The sequence below is a fragment of the Tenrec ecaudatus genome, chromosome 5 (genome assembly GCF_050624435.1).
Source record: "Tenrec ecaudatus isolate mTenEca1 chromosome 5, mTenEca1.hap1, whole genome shotgun sequence".
NCBI classification, from domain to species: domain Eukaryota; kingdom Metazoa; phylum Chordata; class Mammalia; order Afrosoricida; family Tenrecidae; genus Tenrec; species Tenrec ecaudatus.
Window position 1 is genome coordinate 73,038,003 of NC_134534.1, and position 24,865 is coordinate 73,062,867.

Genomic DNA, 24,865 nt, shown 5'->3' on the forward strand with positions numbered 1-24,865 from the left:
ATGTGCCTATGTTGTGGTTAGGTTCTGTTGAGTCGGTTCCACCCCATAGTGACCCCATGCACAATAGTGCAACACACTGCCCCGTTGGTCCGGTGCCGTGCTCACAATTGAGTGAGTCCTCAATTGTTGCTATGCTTAAGCCCATATGTCGATGCCTCTCAAGGACCTTCCACTTTTCGCTGCCCCTCTACTCTAGCAAACATGATGTCCTTCCCCAGGGACTGGTCTCTCCTGATAACATGTCCAAAGTATGTAAGATGAAGTCTTACCATCCAATGTGCCTCTATTAATGTGTCCCTGTTAATCTATATATTCATGAACCAATAAACATTTCAATAGCTTTCATGACTAGTTCAGGTATGGCTCCTCACAAATTTAGTATAATTTAAAATAAGTTCTTAAATAGGAATGTTATAAGTGGAAATAATTTAAAAATTTTTAAACCTGTGAATATTAATGGTGGGTTACTATCATATTATCATTTTTCCAAATGTATATAAGAATACTTAAATTAATAGTGAAAGTAGCTCACATTGTCCTTTTCTATTAAAATATATCTTATTTTCATTTATTAGTTTATAAGAAGTATTTCTCCTTACCAAATCATTCTATTTTTCTCTTATTGTAGAAACATTCTACTTTTCAAGTTTTCTTATTCTAAAGAAACTTTGATCAAGCCTTATGACCTTTAATTCATTCAGTGTGATCTAATGATGTAACTGATTTAATTGCAACATATTTGTTATAAATAACTGTTAAAAAAGTAAGAATAATTTACCATGATACAATTCTATTAATTATACTATTATAAATGGTGTTATAAAAGAACAAGTTAACTTGTCAATTTAAGACATTAAGAATTTTTACATCTATTTTGTCTTGATAATAAAACATTTTTAAAATATAGATGATAAAAAGGGTAAATTAAATTAACATTTAAACTTTAACAACCAAGCTTTTTATCTTAAGTAATAGAAAAGTATAAATTAAATTGGTATTTTAATTTAGAATAGCTATGCTTGAAGGTACATATCATTCATTTATTTACTCCATATTAAATCATCCACCATTTATTTTTTTATTTCATAGTTAAATCATACAACATTCATTCATGCTTAATGTTCAAATAATTTAATACCAATAACACTAATCCATACTTTGTGCCAATAATCAAACCAAATAACATATCAATAGGCAAACCTATAACAATAATCACACTATCTACCAACCTTTTATTGATCAATTCTCTTAAATTCATAATAAAGCCATCTACTGCCCATAACAGCTATAAATACTAAATTAAATATTAGAAAAATGAAAACATTTAGCAGGGTAATAGTAATCATAACTTCATGTGCAAATTAAAGAGTTGCACATGATTCATATGTAACACATGCTGTATACCAAATAGTGAGCAAATTTAAATTTCAATATTTTAACTGAATTTTATTATTATTATGTTCATTATTAGTATTGATGCAAGATTCGTGCCTTCTCCACCGCTCTCAAACATACAAAGTATAGGTGTTTCCCCTCATAGAGAATTCTGGGTACTGAGGTCAAGTCCTACAATTTCTAGCCTTTCTGTTGAACAACTACTCGCAGTGTTGTCCAGGGCTGGGGACTAGTCTGTTATTGACCACCTTCTCCTTCAATCACACCCCCACTGACTGCGACCACAGCTGGTCTCATCTCACTCTGTAAACTCAAGGTTATTCTAGGGACGTCTAATGTACCCTGCAGGCTCATGACTGTGATGTGGCAAAGCTGCCAGCCCTCAGGGGACAACTGAGTTTATGCCCAGACATGTGTTCAGGACCTCTGGGGAATTTGTGGTTTGGTTACTAAGTAAAAATGTCCCAAAGGCAAATCTCAAGTTCAAGAAGCAACAGCCTAAGAAGAATTTGATAATCACAAAAACACCATTAGTCCATTCAGCTGTGGGTTCCATTGATAGAAAGTTAGTTCATTGCTTTTATGCAATTTGGGTACTATTTCTAGCAGATGCACCATGCAGAGTTATGGTTAAGATAAGGATGTGGTTTGTTGTCTTACTAATGCTACAAGTTTTATTGTCTCCTCTTCTTGGAATTGCCTAACAATTACCGCTATTTTTTTCACAGATGTCAAGCTCCCACTGTGGGAAAGAGCGAAACAGAAAATCATTGCAATGGACATGTAAGATTATTTGCTGGGTTGCTTAGTTGACTGGCGCCTATACAATGCCTTTTATGTGCCAGGCACTGCAGTTGGTACTGAAACAGTTACTATCTCCAAAGCAACCACCACGTGGGTCCACTCCCTTGAGCTACTTCTGACTCATAGAGACCACATAGGAAAGGGGAGAACTACACTGTGGGTTTCCATGGCTGTAAATCATTACCAGAGCAGAAAGCCTCATCTTTCTCCTGTGGAGCAGTTGGTGGGTTCGAACCACCCACTTGCAGTCAACAACTCAACATCAAATCCACTATGCCATCGGGCTCCTAGTTAGTGTATAAACCCCCATAAGCCTCGGTTGGTTATTAAATGCTTGGCTCATTTTCTTAAGATGCAGAGTGTGCATGTGTAATGCTACGTAATGATACTCAGTGAGCTCGGATCTGTCCAACAACACTGCTTTCCTTTCCAGGAAACTTTAGAAGTTAAGGGACGCAGAAGACCTTTTATTCCTGAAATATGTCATCAGCATTTTTCCTCATCCCTTATCCATCCCATATTTTGGTACTACCTAATTTAGTTTTGAATTTTAAGCAGGAAGTAATACCCTTAATAAGTATGGGTGTTACAGCTAATTGTGTGTTAGCCATATAAACTGATTTTCTCTCAAAGTACAGGTTCTCAGAGCCCAGCAGATGTTCCACAACGACAAATAGATTTCCCCTAATATGAATCACTACCAAGGCCATTACAATATGGTCTCAATATTACTACCAAGTTTTGTGGACTTGACTGACCTATGTACAATTGAAAGGGTTCTTCATGCCACGCCTTCTACATGCCTTCTAAGAATAAACTCTCACAGTGTTGTCTCTAGGAAATAAACTCTATAGGCAAGGTTTGATGAATAAGCAGCTTTCTTCTCTTTCTTTTTTTCCAGTGGCTGGGTAGATCTATTAAGTCACTCAATCAACAAGGACATGGCACACAGGGAAGGAGAAATGAACTGGAGATAACAATTTGAGTTCCACCTCTTTACCTTTTCACGATGCCTCTAAACCTGGCTCCCTTACAGGCCAGGACTGCATTTCTTGCTTTGCCACTTCCGAGGGAGCCCAGGAGGACCAACTAGGTTAGGAAGCTTGTTCTTATTGCTCTCTTCTGATAACTGTTAAGATAAGATTGTCTGAAACAGGAACAGGCTACCTTGGAAGGTGCCACTGCTATTCCTGCTCTGTGAAGTTTTTTACTAGCGGTTTCCTGCTATTTATGACCGTATCTGTTAAGGACCTGTGAAGGACAAGTGCACAATCTGTATGCAGCCCAAGGCTTTACAGCCAAGTATGAGGGAAGAATGGATTAGTGTCATTCTCAAGCTGATAGAAGCTCCCAACACGGGTACTCTTTTCTCCTCCCTGAGCTACTTATCTCCCTCTCTTGTTTCCCCTGGGAAAAACATGTTCTTATATAGTAACGAGCCTGTGACTGGTAAGCAAGTATTCAGCGAGTCACTCAAACAAATCCACGTTTAAGGCGATGCGTCACATCCCAGAGTGTTACCTTGTGGACTCCTGCTTGTAGATGTCGATGATATTTTCCACCAGCAGATTCCGCTGAAGTCCATATACCCCATGTCTGTCCAACACCACCTCGTGTCTGCAGGATGGGCAGCGGAACCGGCCCCCCGATGCCACGGTGGTACCTCCTCTGGTGGGCAGGTATGGGTTAGAGGCCTGTTCTTGCCAGACAAGAAATGAGGGGTTGAGTAGAACCAAAGGAAGCTTTTCTGAGACCTTTGTCTCACCACCTATCACTACAAACAACATCAGTTTCGAATTTAATCTCAGACATAAAATAATTTCTTAGGACCTTACCAGCCACGGGTTCTAAAATACAAGGCCAACGTTTATTCATAGGAAACTATGATGTAATATATATATTTTTCCTAAGATGCTCTTCCATCCAAAGTGTCTTAACCATAGATATCATCCAGAAATTTCAACATTAATGTTTTGGATAGCAATTTGTTCACATTTTTGAACTAGATTTGGTAGTTCAATTTAAAAAAAACAACAAATGATTCTTAGTATTGAAATAAAACTAGAATTGGGCATAAGGAGGAGGCTGAGAGCAAAACACAAAAGCCAATCACTTGAAAACATGGCCTTTTGTTGAAAACAAATGCATCCCTTTAAAGCTTTCTAAAGGGGTTTATCTCGATTATAAGCATTTGATTCTGAGAGAAGCCCATCTTTACCACTCTCTAGGTTTCCAAACAAACCTACCTGGAAAATATCACTGGCGCATTTCCTGCACAGGTTATGCTGACAGGGGAGAATGACCACAGGTTTTGTGAACATCTCTAAGCAGATGGGGCAGATGAGTTGCTTCTCCAAGTTATCCATGGTCTGCTGCTCTTTGGAAAAAGACTTGTAATTCAGAGAAGCGCTCATCTCCTGGCCGTTACGGTGTGCTGCAGGGAAAGGGCGATCCGGATGAGTTTCTGCAAGGGTTCCCTGGAAACAACTCCAAGGATTGTGTGATCAAGTATCCTTAGCGTTTCGTTCAGTGGCAGACATTGTTTCAGGTCCCAGTTCAGAGTGGGTGCCTGAGCTGTTTTTAGCTGTCAGGGGTCACGTGGTGGTGGCTGTCTTGTCCATATAAGCCAGTGACAGGAAGACAGATTCTGACAGGTGACGGAGAACAGGAGTCAACATTCCTGCCCCAGGAGAGAAGAGAGTGGGTGGGAAGGGGGATTACAAACCCCTTTTAGACAGGGGTTATAAGGAGGGGGAGGTCGAAGCTGACAGTTGTCAACAACAAATGCAAATGTGCATGCCTGGTAACTGAGCCACAGCCTGGCTGAGCACTCAATAAGAACTTGCTGATGGGTTTCTCCAGAAAGGGCCGAAGGCAGCCCAAGAGTCTGACAGTACCATGACTGCCATTTCTGTACTGTGAGTTTAGGAAGAGGGTCAGCCAATGTTACACAATAATACTTCCTTTGGAGAAAACAAAGATTGGATTACAAATCATTATCGTGGTTTTACAAAGGGAATTGTCTGAAAAAACAAAAACAAAATACAAATACAAAACATCTTGTCTACAGTTAAGTATTTCATTATTGCTAGGATTGTGGTCTGGGGGACAACACAACAACAACTGATTTAAAAGCTGATTTCAAATTCCTTCACTATAAAGGTGTACCAAGAGGTGTTGGATCCCATATCAATGGATAGTCCAATTATTATTTTTTAAGTTGCAAAATAAAACTCTCGTATAACTTGTCATTTCCACATAGCTCTCCCCTCTTCTCTAGCCTTCCGCTACCTGTACCCCTCGTGACCTGCCCTTCACATGCCAAAGAAACACAGAGACAACCTGACAGTCTTTAGAATGTGTAGTTTACAGCAATGAATGAGGAACTGGAACGTGAAGCAGACTCACTCTTCCATTTTGTTATACAGCGTGAAACTGGTATCAGGGTCATTACTAACTGAAGGGAAATCTTGCTTCAATCCCTAGGTTTCATCTGCTGGTGAAATATGAGTATCTATATTTCTTTGGATTTGTCTCTTCTTTCACATATATTTTAAAAAATAATAACCCCCCTGGTCACCTCTGCTATTTTATGTGCCATTGGATCATAAAAATGAAATTTAGAATTTGTCACAATATGGGGTGATTTCTATTTGATTTTAAAATTTTAAATCAGACATAAAATAAAAAGACACCCATAAATACAATTTATTAACATATCCCTGGTGTACACTTAATTACCACAAAGGGTAGTTCAATGTAACCAGTTATGTGTGGTCTTTATGCTGTGAATATGTAATAAGCAGCATTAACTGGTAAGTTATATGAATTCACGGACATTTCAGAAACTTTAGAATACTCTGTTATTCCTTCCAAATTCTATTTAGCAACTATAGTGAAGAAGGAAACAGGAAATTCCTATTCTTGTTTTAAAACTGAGCTAATTCAGTTCACCTAGCCAAGGCATTTGATTGTGTTTATCATTACAAGGACTATGGAGGTCTAAGTACAATGATATTTTCTAGAAAAAAGGAAAGTTTTTAGTGTAAAAAGGGTTTACCATCTGAAGAAAAATCCAAACTAAAAACATACATTGTAGGGCAGCCTGGTCTTATAATAGGAATTCATTCTTTTAAATAATATTCATTGAACATATACTATGTGATAAACTCTAGGTGTTAAAAGATGAACACAACATAGGTTACAGTCCTCAAAGAACTTGGTCTACTATAGTAGAGCTAAGACACAGATTTACAGAACCATCATACAAAGCAAAATGCGACCGAGAGCTATAGAATCCCAGCGTGGGGGTCAAGAGGGCTGCGTGCTTGGGTGGCATTTGGCCTGATCCACTGAGAGACTTTCAGCAATGAACAGACAGTTATGTGGAGCTTAGCTAAAGTTTTCCAAGAGAAGGCACAGAAGCTAAGACTTCTGTGGAGTCTGAGGAAGTTGGGGAATGTTCAAACACATGTTGGTTTGGGCTGGAGTCAGGGGATGCTGCTGCTGTCTTGGCAGACCGTGAATGCTAGGCGAGAGCGTTTTTAACACTTAATAAATTAGGCAACAGAACATCATTTAAAGTTTTTCACTGGAATGTTTCTAGCAGGGGTGGTTGGGAAATTAGAGAGGGTGGACTTGGCTAGAGACCAGATGGGAAATAGTTGTCAACACTCCAGATGAGAAGTCATGAAGCTCTGGCCTAGCACAGTGGCCCTGGGAAAGGACAGGAGGAAATAGATTCTGAGACTGCTATAAAAGTGGAATCTGAAGTGATGACTCACATGCCTTGAGTCTGAGCAACCATAGATGACGCAGTGACCAGACTACACAGTGAGTCAGGAGACAGGCCTCTATCCTGACTCTATCCCTACCTTCTTAGTGGTCTTGAGAAAATGACTTCACCTATAAGTGAGTGGGTTTATAAATAGAAGTATACTTTCAGGGGGACAAAACAACTCTATAAAAGTATTGCTTTTGACCCTGAGAACCCACAATTCAAATATCTGATGTACAATTTATAACTACCCTCTCCTCTCTTGTGCTATCTGTTCATTCCTATTCGCTGCCTTTCACTTGTTCCTAGACCTGTCCCTGCAATCAATGCAAGAAACCAAGAAGAATGGCCAGATGAATCTCCCGTAAGGAATAAGAGCTGAGTTTACCGATAACTCCCACCTTCCTTCCCTTCCTCGTCTCTTCTCCAAGGCGTGCTCCTCCCTACTCTCAGAGACCAGAAATCCATCGGGCAGGTTGTGTTAGCGTATGTTAGGACTGGGGCATGGAAGTAGCACTCTGCTTTCGAGAGGGATGAAAAAGAAATTGTCCACCCAAATCATTCACAGGGTCTGGAATATTGGGCAAAGTCTGAAGCTCTATCAGAATTCAAAGTTTAATGAGCCTTCAAGGTCCCAGGACTTTGGAGTGGACTTAAAAACAGCTGAGTCTCCTGAAGGTATCCTGTGTAAGAGTGGTACATAATTCTCACCCTTCTCCAGCGATCCCACCAGCATACACTCTCACTCAGGTGAGGTAGACCCAATCAGAGGTGATCACACAGGGAGCAACCTAAATTGGGAACCCCAAACATCCTCATTCCTAAGTCCCACTGACTAGGGCAGGAATATGTGTAGACACATTGAAAACTACAGCAAAATTACTACTCCTGCCCTCACTTCCTCCAACAGTTGACCAATCTCAAAGGTAAATCAGAGAAAAAAAATATGAGTCCATGAAAATCTGACTATCCAACGGTAGGCTTGGCGTTAACGAGCAACAGAAATGAAAGTACATCTGACCGCTTTTACCTCTAGCTGCTAGACCAAATAGAGCCAGGATGTAGAGGCCAGAGCACAGGTGTGAAATGTAGAACTCAAGATGTTCATCTCAGAAGAGAGAAAAAAGAATTCTTAAATAAAAACATGAGCACAACTAAAGTAAATGTGTACCAGTTACTTCTGGATTCCATTGCTGCCGAGCCCATTCTGACTCAAACTGATACTGTAGGGCAGAGAACTGTTCCATAGGATTTCTGAGACTGTCGCTTTGATGGTAGCAGACTGCAACAGCCTTCTCTTATGGAGTGGGATTGTGGGTTCAAACCACAAACCTTGTGGTTAGCAGCCCAATGCCTAACTCACTGCACCACCAAAGTTCCTTTGTATAATAGCTTCTTCAATTTTTATCACCAGTGACCCACGGGTAGCTCATCAAAGTTAGGTCAGATGGGTAATAAGTTGTGAGGCAAATTCAGAGACACATCTTTTGACTGTAGAACCCATGGCCTCACCCCTACAGAGTGGAAATAATTGAAATAGAGGAGTGGAGATAAATGAAATAGAGAAATACAATAGACTTGATGAAACCACAAGCCTTCTCTTTGGAATGCTCAATAAGATTGACATACCTTTATCTAGATTGCCAAAGGAAAAAGGAGAGAAGACACAACTGAAACGAGAAATAAGAATGAGACATTGTTACCAACCTTACAGAACTCAGGACTTTAAGAGAATAATATGAACAATTATCAATAAATTATATCATTTAGGTAAAAATCAAACATTTTTAGAAACACAAATTACCTAAACGGACTCAAGAAAAGACAGAAAATCCCAACAGATTTATGACAGATAAAGAGATTGAATCCATAATAAAAAAAATCCCAACCACATAAAGTGCACCCAATATAGCATTAATGGGGAATTTTATTAAACACTGGAGGAAAAATTAACACGAATTTTTCTAAAACTCATCCTCCCTGTCCTTAAAAATCTTCTCCTGTGAGAAGAAAAACAGTGTAGCAAATTAAGTGGTTTTTAAAAAATAATTAGCTTCCTTTTTTAAAGAAATTACCTTTGTTTCACTAGACTAAACTCATGTGGAGAAGTCAGGTGACTGACGGAGGGGGTGTCAATGTGGATGAGTGGGGGTGTTGATGGGGGAGTGGAGTGGAATAAATACCATCAAGACCTTTCTTCCGTTCCACCTGGGAAGAAGAGCCCTACATTGTGTTTATAAAGTCTGATTCCCTTCTACACCCTATCCCAGATGGGAAGTAAACAGATTCTTCTCGTAGACTGAGGAGGGAGATGGTATTCAGATCTGATTTAGGGAAGGAGACTTAGGTAGGAAAGACAGAATACCATGTAAATTTATATGGTAGTTAAGGGAACTGGGATAGCCAAAAAATCTTGAAAAGGACGAATGAATTTGGAGGATTTACTTTTCCTGATTTCAAAACTTTCTATAAAACTACAGCTATTCAAAACAGTGTGGTATTGGTAACAGTGATACACAGAAAGACAAATGTAACAGAATTGAAAGTCCAATTGGAAAAAAAATCAAGCATACATCTATGGTCTATTGATTTTTGACAAGAATAATAAATAAACCCATTCAAATGAGAAGGTATCTTCAATGAAAGGTGCTATGAGAATTGGATTTCTACATGTAAAAGAATGAAGTTGGACCTCTACTTCACATTGTATACAAAAAATTAACGCAAAATGATCACTGACCTAAATATAAGAACTAAGACAATAAAACTCTTCAAAGAACACACAGCAGGGTAAACCTCTTGAGTTTGGATTTGACAATCGATTCTTAGATAGGAAAATGAAAGCATAAGCAATAAAAGAAAATGAACTTAATTAGAGTTTAGATTTGTGCACCCAAGTCCATTATCAAGAAAGTGAAAAAAAAAAAGGCAGCATACAGAGTGGCAGCAAATATTTATAAATAACATATCTGATAAGGATTTATCACTTAGACTTTATAAAGAAGCAGAACTCAACAAGCAATGCTGGTGACACAATGCATTAAGCACTGGCCTGCTAGTTTCAAGGAAGGAGGTTCACTTGATCTTTGCCAATAGGCCAAGAAGTGGTAACAAGGTAGATGGTTCAAAACTACCAGCCTCTCTAAGGGAGAAAGACGAGGCGGTCTGCTTCTATAAAGATTTACAGCCTCAGACACCCTAAGGAACAGTTCTCCTCTGTCTTACAGGTTCCTCCTGAGTCAAAATCAACTCTGTACCAGGGAGTTTATTATATGCATGCATATAAGTATATAATTAATGATCACTATATAAAAAATACATGTCTTCTTTAGAAAAATGTCTATGTAAGCCCCTTACTAAATTTTAATTATTTTATTTTTCTGTCAGTTGTTGAGTGATAACCCTCTGCCATCAAGTAGATTTTAATCCATCATGACCTTATGGGACAAAGTGGAATTGCTCCCTAGGGTTTCCGTGGCTGTACATCTTATGGAAGCAAATTACCTCATCTTTCCTCTACAGAATGGCTGGTGGGTTCAGATTGCATATGTCTGATTAGCAGCTTAATGCTTATTCCATGATGCTACCAAAACTCCTCAAATGGCCAATAAGAACATGAAACAATGCTCAAAATTATTAGTCAGTCAGGAATGCAAGTCTATTTCATACCCACTGGGATGGCTGTGACCATAAAACTGCATAACAACAAATGTTGGTAAAGATATGGAGACACTGGAATCTTTGTGCATTTTAGATGAGCAGCAAGATGGGTGTAGCCTCTCTTAAAAATAGTTTGGCAGTTTCTTAAAAAGTTAAACATAAAATTACCATATAAGCCAGAAATTCCACTACTAGGATTATACTCAAAATAACTTGTGTACCAATGCTCAGAGCAACATTAATAATATCAGTCAAAAGGCCGAAACAGCTCAAGTTTCCATCAACAGACAAATGGGTAATTAAAAAATGTGGCATACACTTCGAATGGAATCGTGATTACTGGGTCCTGGGAGAAAAATAAGGAGTTATTGTTTGACAGGACAGAAAACTTTTGTGAGTAGAAAGCCTTGAGGATTGCACAACCTTGTAGATATTCTTAACGCCACGGTTAAAAATGGTTATAATTGGAAATTTATATCATGTGAATTTTACCACAAAATTTTGAAGAGAGAGTGAAATTATTGTACTTGAAAAAAAATCACTTAACAGAAGTCAGCACCGTGTTATTTCTTTCATTAGATAGTTTAGACTTCTGGCTGAACGTGGGTTTTTTCAACTTGATAATTACACTTTCTCCAAATCTATTTATAAATTCCACTTCATTATAAAGGTTTCTGTTGGAAAACCCACATATTATACTTTCCTCGGAGCATTTTTGGGCCACCTGTTATTCACATGTCAGAAATAAACAGTGATCATCGCAAGTAGCAAATACTTCAGCCCAGCATTTGTTCTCAGTGACTGAACTCCTTATCTGACTTTGACTTACAGACCCTCTCTGAGTCCAGTCTCATTACACAAAATCCCCTCTCCCACCGCCACACCTGCCTCCTAACAGGCATCTCTGAATTGATTCTTGCCCTCTGCAATCCATTTGCAATGTGCTACTTGCAAGCTAAATCCCATTTATGGTCCCACACAGCCACACTTCTACCAATTTGTTACACTGTTGTGGCTTGCAGGTTGCTGTGATGGGAGAAGCTATATCACCAATATTTCCAGTACCAGCAGGTTCACTCATTGTGGACAGATTTCAGTTGAGCTTCCAGACTAAAGCACACTGGGAAAAGGGACCGGATAAGCAATTCTTAAAAACAAACAAAACCAGTAAAATCCTTATGGATAGCAGTGGACAGTCTGATGCGGTGCCGGCAGAAATACGACTTGGGAGCGTTGCCTCCTCAATGAAGAGTCACCTTAAAGACATGGACAGGGCAAAGCTTTCAGGATCTTGATTTACTGATGTCGCATAACTCAAAACTAGAAGAAACAGTTACAGATATCCTTTAAGAACCAGAAAATGGAAGGTGTGAAGTATGAATCTAGAAAGACTGGAAGCTTTCAAAAGATAAAGCTTAATATCCTATAGGCATTAATCTAGTTTAAATGGACTGGTATTGGCCATGTTGATTCAGACAGTAATATGGTCTATGGTCTACTCTGCCAGATGACATGTTGACAAGGAATTGAATCACATTGAATCACATTCATCATCCAAAAGAACATTTCAAAATCTTCCCTGTCAGTGCTAGGAGAGTATCGATATACTTACAAGGAAAGCCCGTCAATATGACTTTTATTCAAATTTGTGCATCAAACAAACATTAATGCCAAAGAAAAATAAACATTTTACCAACTTCTAGAGTCTACAATTAATCAAACATGCAAATGAAATGCACTGCTAACCACTGTTGATTTGAATGTGAAAACTGGGGAGGGGTAAGGACCAGCTGCTACCAAAAAAATGACCTTGGATAGTGAACTGATGCCAGAGATTGTGAGACAGAATTTTGCTACATCAAGGACATTTGTTTCAAAGACCTTTTTCAAGCAATATAAACAGGAAATATACACATGAACCCTTTCAGATGGCATGTGCACAAATCATACTGATTAAATTGTAGAAAAAATGATGGAGAAGCTAAATATCATGAGTCAGAACAAGGCCAGGGTTCAACTCAGGAACGTATCATTAATTGATCATATGCAAATTCAACTTGAAGCTAAAGAAAATTAAAACATGCCCAAAATAACCAAAATTAAAATCTCTAAAACCTGAGTTTAGAGACTATATCAAAAACAGATATGACACATTACATTAATAATCAATGCTAGCTGAGTTATAGGATAACATGACACATGGAGATAATAAAAGGTCATTAACACACAGGAAAGAAAGAAAATAACAAAATGATCATCAGTAGCGTTGAAAACTTGCTCTTGAATGTTGACTAGCTAAAGAAAAGGGAGGAAATGACCAAGTAAAGAGAACTGAACAAAAGGTTTTAGAGTGCAACTTAAGAAGACAAAGGGGAAAATATGAAATTTGCAAATACCTGGAGCTAGGAAACCAAAAGGGAAGTACACACTTGGCATTTCTCAAGCTAAAAGAACAGAAGAAAAAATTCAAGCATCAAGTTGACACACTGAAGGATTGTATGGGGGAAGATATTGAATGAGGCAGGAAGCATCAAAAGATGATGAGAGAAATACAGAGTCACATACCAAAAGGAAACGGCCAACATGCAACCATTTCAGGAGGTAGCATGTGATCATGAACTGATAGTATTCAAAGACAAAGTCCAAGCTGCTCTGCAAACGTTGAATAAGATGAGAGGATGCAACCCTGGCACACACCTTCCCTGATTTTAAACCATACAGTATTCATTGGTGAAAACAAACTCCAGGAATTGTAGGAATACCATTGAGATGTTTCAATAAACTGATGTAATGCCAAAATCAAAATTACTAATCTATGCCAAGAAATTTGGAAGACAGCTAACCACTCAACACACTGGAAAATATACCTATGTCCATCAACAGAGAAATGTGATCCAATGGAATCTAGAGATTCCAGAACGATATCATTAAAATCACATACAAATACTATTTCACCAAAGATAATTTTAAAATGGTTGCAGCAATACACAAAGAACTGTCAGACATGCACATCGCATTCAGAAGAGGAAGTAGCATGAGTTAACATTGTTGATATCAGATAAATCTGACTGAAAGCAGACACTACCAGGAAGAGGTCTGTTTTATTGACTATGCAGTATTCCCTTGTTGTTTGTACAACTGCCTCTTGATCCGTGTATAGGTTCCACATGGGCACAATCAAATGTTCTGGAATTCCCTTTCTTCTCAAGGCTATCCATAGTGTGTCATGATCCATACAGTTGAATGCCTTTGCATAGCCAACAAAACACAAGCAAGCATCTTTTTTATATTCTCTGCTTTTGGCAAAGATCTCTCTGACATCAGCAATGATATCCCTTGTTCCATGTCTTCTTGTGAATCTGGTCTGAATTTCTGGCAGCTCCCTGTCAATGTACTGCTATAATTACTGTTCGACTATCTTCAGCAAAAATGTACTTGCATGTGATAGCAATGATACGGTTTTGTCACATTCTTTTGGGTTACTTTTCTTTGGAATGGATATAAATATGAATCTCTTCCAGACAGTTGACCAGGTAGCTGTCTTCCAAATTTCTTGACATAGACAAGCAAGTGCTTCCAGTGTTTATCAGCTTGCTCAAGCATTTCCATTGGCATTCCATCAATTCCTGGAATCTTTGGGCTAATTCTGCCAGTACAGCTTGGACTTCTTCCTTCTGTCCCATTGGTTCTTGCTCATATGCGACCTCTTGAAATGGCTGAATGGTGACTAGTTCTTGTTGGTTGGTACAGTGCTCTGTATTCTTCCCATCTTCTTTGGATGCTTCCTGCATCATTCAGCATTTTACCCACATTTCATTATTGCAACTTGAGGCTTTGCTACTCAGTTCTTTCAGTTTAAGAAACGCTGAGTGTGTTCTTCCTTTCTGGTTTTCTAACTCTAGGTGCACCTGACCCGAGCCATGGTATTTTCAATCGCCACCTATGCATTTGAAAGTTGGATATTGATCACCAAAGACCAAGGGAGAATTACTGTGTTTGAATTACAGTGCTGGAGAAGAATATTGAAAGCACCACAGACTGCTAAAAGGACAAATCGATCTGCCTTGGAAGAAGTATGACCAGAGCTCATTAAAGGCAAGGGCAGTAAGGCTTCATCTTACCTATTTGGACATACTATCAGGAGCAGGACACTAATTAAAAAGGTGAGGCAGTGAAAAAGAGGGAGGCCCTCCGTGAGATGCATGGACACAGTGGCTGCAGCAATGGCCTCAAGCTGAGGGACAATTGAGAGGATGGTGCAGGAGCAGCACTTTGGGTGTGTTGTGCTTTGGGCTGAGATGGGCTGGAACCATCTGGAGGGCACACAGCAACAGCCACAGCTCTAGGTCTTTGCACATTTCATTATAATACTCTGTCCACTCCAGCTGCCCTGTGAAAGTTTTCTGTTCAGCTTTTATTTCGTTATTTCTGCCATTTGCCTTAGCTATTGTACAATTTAGAGCATGTTTCAGTGTCTCTTCTGACATTGATGTTTTTCCCTTTCGTTCCTGTATTCTTAATTACCTTGTGGTATTTATCTTGTGTGTGTGTAAATTTATTAATTGTATTTTTTCTCTCTTTTTGGTCCAACATTTTGTTTAGAATCTTTCAAAATTATAGACAGTTGACAGAATATTATAATAAACACCTGTATGCCCCACATCCAGAGTCATGATATGGAGCACACAGGTTAATTTTTTGTAACACAGTTTCCATGTACACATCAATGTCTCATGTCAACTTGAAGTGTTGGGATGGACTCTAGCATGTCAATCAGGCCACAGTCTGATGGAGCCTCCTTGTGGGTATGACTTCTTCATAAGGAGAATCCTGGGAACCTCCCCGCTCTCTCTGCCTTCACCTTCATGCCAGTGAGCCACGCTGAGACCTGCATCACCCCTGTGATGCTTCCACCACCATTGGATTCACAGACTTTTCACCCACTGGCCTGTGATCTTCCTGCATTTTGCATCATTGCATGTGACTGCATGAATCTGAAGAGGGACTTATGGACTAGTTTTAGACTTTGGACTTGAGTTGGACTGGGCTGGGACGTTTGCCTGATATACCATTCTTGATATGAAGCTCTTGCTACACATAAATGAGTGTCTCTCAATTTGTTTCTCTAGTAAACCCATCCTAATACATTTAGCTCTCTTCATGGACGATGTTCTTGAAGTCATCCCACAGCTCATCAGGTCATCTGTTCAATGCATCAAATTTGTTCTAAAAATGTTCTCTAAAATAAGGTCATATTTTGGTTCCCCCCCTTCAATCTGAACTTACATATCAACAACTGGTCTGTGTTGTACAGCCTCTGGCTTGTGGTATTCAGCTTCTCCGGTATCTCTTCCCAAAGATGTAGTCAATTTGATTTCTGTGTACTCTTTGTACATTCCAAGTTCCAATTACTATTAGATGATTGCGCTCTTTTGAGTCATGCCCCAGTAGCAAATGAAGGTCCTGAAAACCTTACTCCCAAAGGCTCACTCCATCCGTCCCATATAGTAGATTCTACTTTAAGAAGGCAGCTCTCCCTCAGTCATATTTAGAGTGGTTTTCAACTTGAGGGGCTCTTCCTCTGGCACGATCTCTGCCAATGTACCACTGCTATTCCTAAGTCCCTGATTCTTCAGATGTGGACAGGCTGTTCCTTCTTCATAGTTGTTCTTGGAAGGGAACTCTGCTCAAACCTGTGTGTTCTGGGTGATCTTGCTGGTATTTGAAATACCAGTGACATAGCTTCCAGCATCACAGTAACATACCAGCCACGATAGGCATGACTGGAGCTTGACTCCATTTTGTCAGTGTTACTACTTCTCAGAAATAACTTCCTTCTTCTTTACAATTCTCAGAAAGTTAGCTTAGTAAGACTAAATTGCAATAAAAAATGTTTTTTGCATATTGCAGGAACGCATGACATGGACTATGGATGACCAGTTTCCAAAAATAGCCTGACAACTAATACCCAAAGAATAAAAATTACTTCCAAATGACTTTGTAAATATCAAGCAACCAACGGCTTGCATAGCAGACGCTGACAGCAGAGGCAGTGAATTATTTAATATGGTTCTTCGAGCCTCTTTGACTCCAACCAAATGACATTTTCCATTATGGGTCTAGATAGAAGGGGGATGAGGGCAGGGGGCGCACTGATAGGATTTACCTGAGAATAATGCTAGCAGGAGGCATTAAGATGGCCCTCCCAACAGTGTAACATGAGCTCTATGAGAAGCAGGAGAGGTGGTTTCACCACCAGCAAGAACCAGGGGCGCATACTCTGGACCCTGAGATTCCTGCACAGTGAGCCTTCTTGATCCAGAAGACGGGGGTGACATGAAAGGAGCAGTAGCAGAACCAGGAGCCGGAGCAGGAAGTCAGGGGTGGGGTGGGTGGCTTCCCAGCTCACACAGCAAATAAAACTGAGTGCCTTTGGACAGGAGGCTGGTTTAGGGAGTAGGGTGTCTCTCGACACTTACATGAGGGAGCGAGGCTTGCTGACCCACAGAAGTGGAGCTGAATGCCTTCAGGTTGTGGCTTACTAGAGTGAGGTATCTCTAGGTCAGTGGTTCTCAACCTTCCTAATGCCGCAACCCTTTAATACAGTTCCTCATGTTGTGGTGACCACCACCCTTTTGTTGCTACTTAATAACTGTAATTTTGCTACTGTTATGAATCAGGCAACTCCTGTGAAAGGGTCATTCGACCCCCAAGGGGTCACGACCCACAGGTTGAGAACCACTGCTCTAGCTCCTTACCAGGGAGTTGAGTTTCCTGACGCAGGGATTTTGAGCTGAATGTCTTCAGGTTGTTTTAAACAGAATAGAATGCTGTTTGGCCATCTATTAACAGGCCTGAAAAACCATTCTAACTAGTCCTGAAGAACAACTGTATCCTGAACTGTTCTCACTTGCATTGTATCCTGTTAACTTCGTTAGTACACCCTATAATCATGAACACTGAGTTCTATGTAGCCACTGCAATGAAGTATAGAATCAGGCTGAAAAAGGTCGAGTATATTGTTGGAGACTGAACACAGCACTGATACTTGGACATTGTGCTGTGTAAACAACGACTTTGTCTTCTTGTACTTTACAACACTGTTTGCTGGTTTGTGCTGTTATATTTCTCATTACATCTCTCTGCTTCTCTAACAGAGTTTTGGTCAGTTTTCTTTTTGTAATTTATGAGTACCTTTATAGAAAAATGCATACAACTTTTAGATTAGCCCCTCCAGAGTTTCTTTTTTTTTTTTTTTCCTGGTATGCTTGCTAGGCCTCTCAGTGCTGAAATACATGCCAATCTTGGAAGCTTTCCGGGAAAATAACACCTATGTTTAGGGGTGAGAGGAAAAGGAAAGAAAACGGGTGTGACAAGGAGGTAACTAACCCTCCTGGGTTTGTCTTATTAACATGCAAGTTGAGAGCATTCATTCAACTTCAAAACGAAGGTGCTGGCCTAACTGAGGCTTCTGTCTCAGGCAGTGGTTCTCAACCTTCTTAATGCAGCAGCTTTTAAATACAGCTCCTCAGGTTGTGGTGACTCCCCAACCATAAAATTATTTTCATTGCTACTTCATCACTGTCATTTTGCTACTGTTATGAATGGGTGACCCCTGTTAAAGGGCCGTTTGATCCTCAAAGGGGTTGCGACCCAGGTTGAGAACTGCTGGTCTTAGGTGAGCTCCTGACTGTACTTCATCCAATATCAAACATTCAGGCTGGTTGTGTTCATAGGAATACATTATTGAATTTAGTCAGAATTTATTTTTATTTTGGTTTTAGGAAGTAAGGAACTGGCACAGAATTTCTCAGGTTCACTGAGAGAAGGAAGTAGTGTAAGGGAGTGCAAGATAGCAAGATTCATATGGGAGCAGAATTTACCATCTAGGGAAGAAGTAACCACAATAAGCAAGGTTAAAATTGATCCCCAAATCTGGGCATTCTAGAATCCAAAGGACCTATGAACATTGAAAGAGGTCAACTTTGGGAAGAGGGGAAAAAATGGCAACCAGATAGGATTCACCCATCAGGAGCTCCTGCTGCCAGACCAGAAAATTGGGAGGTAAGGTGAAGGAAAACAGGGAGGTGGAGTCCTGAAATTAGCACTAGGGCACCAGGGTCTCTCCTGAACCCCTTTTTGAGTGGGATTTCCACTCACAAAGCAAACCAAGAACTCTTTAAAGCGCTCTAGCTTTGGCAAGCCCTGGGCGCTGGCAGTGCCCTTGCCGGGAGCAGCGATTTCTGCAGGTGGACGGCAGAGAGGGAACAGAATCCCAGGCATGAGGGGAACCCCATACTGGAGCTCTCCACACAGTTGGCTGCCTTGAGTTCACAGCCTGGGGAGTGGTGGTGCAGGTAGGCATAATTTAGAGTAGAAGAAAAAGTAGATTTTTACCTCAGGTAGATTGCGGTGTGGGAGAAAATAGGCGAAAGTCGGGAGTCCAGGGAACAAATTTAGTTCCAATTGGCTGGGAAGGAAATAATGTTAGGTCTCTCTCTCCTGCCTAAATTTCAGCCTCGGTCCTTGGCTCCGCGTGAGAAAGATTTCACGCCGAAGCCGGGCTCGTGATCCAAGTGAATTTAATGAAAGTTCAAAGAAGCATCAGGTTTACGCGGCACCCATAGGATTCCTTTGACCATGCGGCCTGGCAGAGACTGCCCCAGGTCACCCAAGGATCTCTCTCCTCCCACGAAGAAGACCAGACCACCCAAGGAAGCCCCTCTTCCTTCCGGTCCCTGCCTTTTCAAGGGTTCCCGGGGGAGGCGTGGTGAATGACCCCAGGTTGATCCCATTGGTTGAATTGTAATCACCTGGCCAAGGTGGGCTGCTCTAGGTGTAAAGCCCATCCGACAGCTTTGTCCTTTGCTGGCTCTCCTGGGCATGCATAAATGGACTTCCCAATTCCCTAGGCTAAGCTGCCTAACAATAAAACTCCTGATAAGCTGGATCTCCCACTCTGGGGTCAGCCTGACAGCCCCCAGATCAGAGAACTTCACAAGCATAATTTAAAGAAAAAGGTGAAATATATAGTATTGGTTTAAAACTCAAAATCAAGTCTGGTTGCTGAGCTCCAAGGAGCACAGAGGCAGGAGGTCCTTAACATAAATTAGCATAGGAAGAAAGCTAGCTAAGGAATGCCAGAACTCAGCTACAGGGCCTGGCAGCTTTTTTCATAACAAAGATCTGCTGTAGCAAGTGTCAGCTTTAAACAGGGAGCTGCAGCCCAGTGACTGTGGGAGACAATTTCATTTGATTTTATTCTAGCTGGCCAGGGGGGATAAAAAATAAAATCCTCTGATCTAGTAAGCACCAGCAGACTAGATAGGCCAATAAGCCCAGCTTCCCTCTCAGTGATTCTACACATAGCTGGGAAGGCCCTGCCTGCCCAGAGGCCCTAGGGGGGGCTGTGGGAACACCCTAGCCGCCACCACCCCCAGCCCCTGCTGCAGTGCTATATACAGCACAAGGCAGGTACACCAGCAAACTCCAGCACTCAAGTGACACCTGAACACAGGCGCGTTCTTGCCTTTGAAGTAATCCCACACAGCATCTGTGGAACCCTACATCAAATGGGTACAGCACCCCGCTACCCTGAGGAAGAGTTGGAACTCCTCCAGCTTCACAGATCAAGTCTCAGTTATCTCCTTTTCTACTACTCTATTTCTTCTCACTCTGTTCACTAGCCCTGCCTTTCCTATCCCACCGCAGTCAGTCTCAATGGGCTCAGGTTTGTGTTAGGGTTTTGTTCTCGCTTCCTTCTTTTTCCCTTTTTTTCTCTTTCCCCTCTTCTCTCCCCCTCTCTCCTTTGACAGATCTTGCCAATAGGCTTGAAGAGGCAGATATCACACCAGCAACCTAGAGAATAACCAAGCAAACCTCAGCAAATGGGAAAAACAGTCAAATAAAACTATCAAAGAAGCTGAAGAAAACTTGAGAGCCATGTCTAATGCTATGAAAAAAAAATTAGAATAATCAGACTACCGGAACAAGACACAACAAAAAAGTCAACAGTGAAAATAGCAAGGGAATTCTTAGAGGAAAACTTCCCCAGCTCAATAAATAAAAATCAGGCAACCATACAAGAGGCTGAAAGAACACCAGCCAGACTGATTCTCAAGAAGAAGTCACCAAGACACATAACTGTCAAATTATCCAACTATGAGGAAAAGGAGAAGATCATAAAAGCCGCTAGGGAAAACAAACAGTTCAATATAAAGGTACCCCAATAAGAGTATGTTCAGATCTATCAGCGGAAACAAAGAAGAATAGGAGGGATGGAGTAACATATTCCAAAAATTGAAGGAAAACAACACAAACTCAAGAATACTTTGGCCAGACAAATTATCTATTAAAATAGATGGAGAAGTAAGAGTCTTCCCAGACAGGGACAACTTCAGAAAATACATAAAAATAAATCCCAGCCCTACAAAAGATCCTTGCCAATCCAGTATGGGCAGAAGATCAACACTTACTGAGGACAAATAAAAGACCACCAGGAGAGGGAAAACAAGAAAACTATGGAAAAATTAATGCCGCTAAAAATTGGTTCCTTGAAAGAATTAACAGAATTGATAGACCTCTGGTAAACCTAACCAAAGAAAGGAAGGAACAAATGACATTTTCAAGGATAAAGAATGAAACAGGGGCCATAACAACAGACCCTAATGAAATCAAAAGGCGAAGTATACACTACTATGAAGGTCTATATTCTAACGAATTCAACAATTTGGAAGACATGGACAAATATTTGGAAACACAATCCCTCCATAGATTTCCCAGATGGATGTCAACAACCTCAACAGACCCATAGCAAAGGAAGAAATAGACAAGGTAATCAAGGGATTACCAACAAAAAAATCCCCTGGGCCAGATGGCTTCACAGGAGAATTAAACAAAGCATTCAGGGAAAACCTGACACCAACCCTATACAAACCCTTCCAGAACATAGAAAATGATGGAAAACTCCCAAACTCTTTCTATGAAGCTAGATAACTTTGATACCGAAAGCGTGCAAAGATGCCACAAGAATCTAGAACTATAGACCAATATCCCTAATGAACATTGATGCAAAAATCCTTAACAAAATACTGGCCAACAGAATACAAAAGCATATTTAAAAAATAATTCACCATGAACAAATGGGATTGATACCAGGGATGCAGGGATGGTGCAACATGCAAAAGACCATCAGCATTATTCACCACATTGGCAGGAAAAATGATAAGAACCACATGATTATACCAATAGACGCGGAAAAAGCATTCGACAACATCCAACATGCATTCCTGTTTCACTGAAAAATATAGGAATAGAAAGAAAATTCCTCAATATTATACAAGCCATATATGAAAAACCAACAGCTAATGTGGTAGCTAACGGAAAAGATGAAAACAATTCCACTGAAAAAGGGGACCAAACAGGGATGCCCCTTGTCCCCACTCCTATTTAACATCGTACTGGAGGTCCTAGCTAAAACCTAAGACAAAGGAAAGGTATTAAATTGTTCAGCTGGGGAAGTAAGAGGCAAAATTATCATTATTCGCAGATGATATAATTCTATATATTCAAGATCCCTTAAACTCCAGAAGCAGAGTGTTGGAAGCAATAGAGGAATATGGCGGAGTGGCAGGATACAAAATCAACAAAGAAGTCTATTGGACTGCTCTACACATCTGACAAGATCATAGAAGAGATGATTAAAAAGGTAGTACCCTTTACAATAGCCAAACACAAATTGAAATACCTAGGGATATACCTGACTAAAAAACCCAAAAGATTTGTATGAGGAAAATTATAAAACACTACTTCAAGAAATCAAGAGTGACCTCAACAAATGGAAGAATGTCCCATGCTCCTGGATTGGCAGACTGAATATAGTAAAGATGTCAGTTCTACCCAAGGCACTATATAAATTCAATGGTATCCCGATAAGAATACCACCATCCTTCTTCAAAGAATAGGAAAAACAGATTACAAACTTCATATGGAGGGGGAAGAAGCCCAGAATTAGCAGAGAATTCCTAAAGAAGAAGGACAAAGTGGGAGGGCTTGCTCTACCTGATTTTAGCATGTACTATAAGGCCACAGTAGTCAAAACAGTGTGGTACTGGCATAATGACAGGTATTGAGGCCAATGGAAAACAGCTAAAGACCCAGAAATAAAACATCAGCATACAGGCAACTGATCTTTGTTATGGACCCAAAAAATATTAAATGGGAAACAGATGCCATCTTCAATAAATGATGTTAGAAAGAATGGATATCTACCTACAGAAAAATGAAGCAAGACCCTTACCTCACTCCATGCACAAGAATAAACTCAAGGTAGATCACAGACCTTGAGTTAAAATCCAAAACAATGAGGACCATTAATGAGGGAATTGGGACAAACCTGAGAACCTTGGCACAGGGAATACATAGGCTATCAGAAACAGGGAAGGATACAAATACAGAGGAGTCATAAATAGACAAATGGGATATACTGAAGATAAGACACCTGTGTACATCGAAGGAATTCACAAAGAGAGTAATAAGAGAGCCCACGGACTGGGATAACATCTTTAGCAATGACACATCGGACAAAGGCCTTATTACTAAAATCTACAATACTTTGCAAGCACACAATAAGAGAAAAACGAATTGCCCACTGAGGAGGTGGGCAAAGGACCTGAACAGAAGTTCCACAGCATCTGAAATCCGAATGACCAATAACCATGAGAAAATGTTCCCAATCATTAACCATAAGAGAAATGCAAATCAAAACAACTATGAGATACCACCTAATATCCTCAAAGATAGCCCAATTCAAAAAATCAGAAAGCAACAAGTGGAGGGGCTATGGTGAGATAGGAACTCTCATCCACTGCTGGTGGACTTGTAGGTATGTAAAGCCACTATGGAAATCGATTTGGCGATTTCTCCAACAGATGGAAATTGAGTTACCGTACAACCCAGCAATCCCTCTACTGGGCATATACCCAGAAGAGGCAAGAAATAAACCAAGGCCAGACATCTGTGCTCCAATGTTCATCGCGGCCCAGTTCACAATCGCAAGGAGTTGGAAACAACCAAAATTTCCATCAACAGATGAAAGGATTAAATACAATGGAGTACTATGCAATGCTAAAAAGTAGTGATGAACGCATGAAGCATATCGCTGCATGGGAAGAACTGGAGGAAATTATGCTAAGTGAAGTAAGCCACGCACAAAAGGACAATTATAACATGAGTCTGCTGAGCTAAGTTTATATATATGTAAAAAAGAGAGAACAGGAAGGTAAGTGCAAAAGGGGCACAGGGAAAAAGCTACTGTATAAAACACTCCAGGGGTGAGTGAGGTCCAGGTAGTATGGCAGGGGCCAGACCAAATCCAGGGGTACATATGGTGGCCAACTAAAATGGGGGTGGAGGGAGGAAAGGGGCAAGAAAAAAAAAGATGTGTGATGGGGGAATAGGGTACTGACCCACCCAAGCGGAGGGTATTGCCTGTGTCTCCACAGGGAAAGAGGGACCAGATATAAAGCCAGTGCCAGATGAATGCAGCGTGCCGGCAAGGCCTGGGGAGCTAGTAGAGGGGCCTGAGGGCTCAACCCCCATACCAGATATGTGGACAACTACCCCTCAACCCAGAAGAATTTACTTGAGAGGACGGCACTGAAGCTGCAGCTAGGGGAGAGGGACATATCTGATCAGAGCAAATGGGAGCAAATGAAGGGGGAGGAAGAGAGAGTGGAGCACACCCGGGCCCATCAGGCCTGGAGGATGATATCCCTACTCTGAATAGCCAATGAACAGAGTGGACAATATGGCTGGTTCCACTATGAGACACGCCATCCCTTGATGGCCCAGGGTCCTAAGGGGGACAACACTGGAGAATCAGGGTCAGGACTGGCCCAGACTGACCCTGTGACAGTGAGGCAAACCACTAAAAGCATGTGGCAGAAAAACCGTGGGAGCAGAGCAGGGAGCCCCTGAGGGATTTCAAAGGACAGACTCTGGGGCCAAAGCATGGTACCCCATGGGACCTGACTGAAGGCCACACCTAGATATAAAAAATCAGACCTTGATCTATTTACAGGTTTTTCTTTCTTTTTAAAATTTTTTCTTTTAATTAATTTATTCTTCTATGGGTTGATTTTCTTTTTATTATCATCGTTGTGTTCTCACTCATCGCCTATCTTGCTGTGACTTGATTTGATTTTTGGTGTACATTATTATCTCTACAGA

General features: G+C 40.6%; 1 protein-coding gene across 5 annotated transcripts in view; it reads right to left on the bottom strand.

The window, feature by feature from the left end:
- Window positions 1-24,865, bottom strand: part of TRIM55 (tripartite motif containing 55) — a 107,537-nt gene that overhangs the window by 78,321 nt on the left and 4,351 nt on the right. For 3 of the 5 annotated variants that reach the window (XM_075549624.1, XM_075549623.1, XM_075549619.1), the window contains exons 2-4: window positions 8,606-8,646; window positions 4,446-4,633; window positions 3,721-3,893 (exon numbers count right to left, since the gene is read on the bottom strand). In XM_075549624.1, the coding sequence (XP_075405739.1) occupies window positions 3,721-3,893; window positions 4,446-4,633; window positions 8,606-8,646 (402 nt within the window). Of the gene's footprint in view, window positions 1-3,720; window positions 3,894-4,445; window positions 4,880-8,605; window positions 8,647-24,865 lie in introns of all 5 variants that reach the window. The other 2 variants (XM_075549621.1, XM_075549622.1) reach the window with 2 other exon arrangements.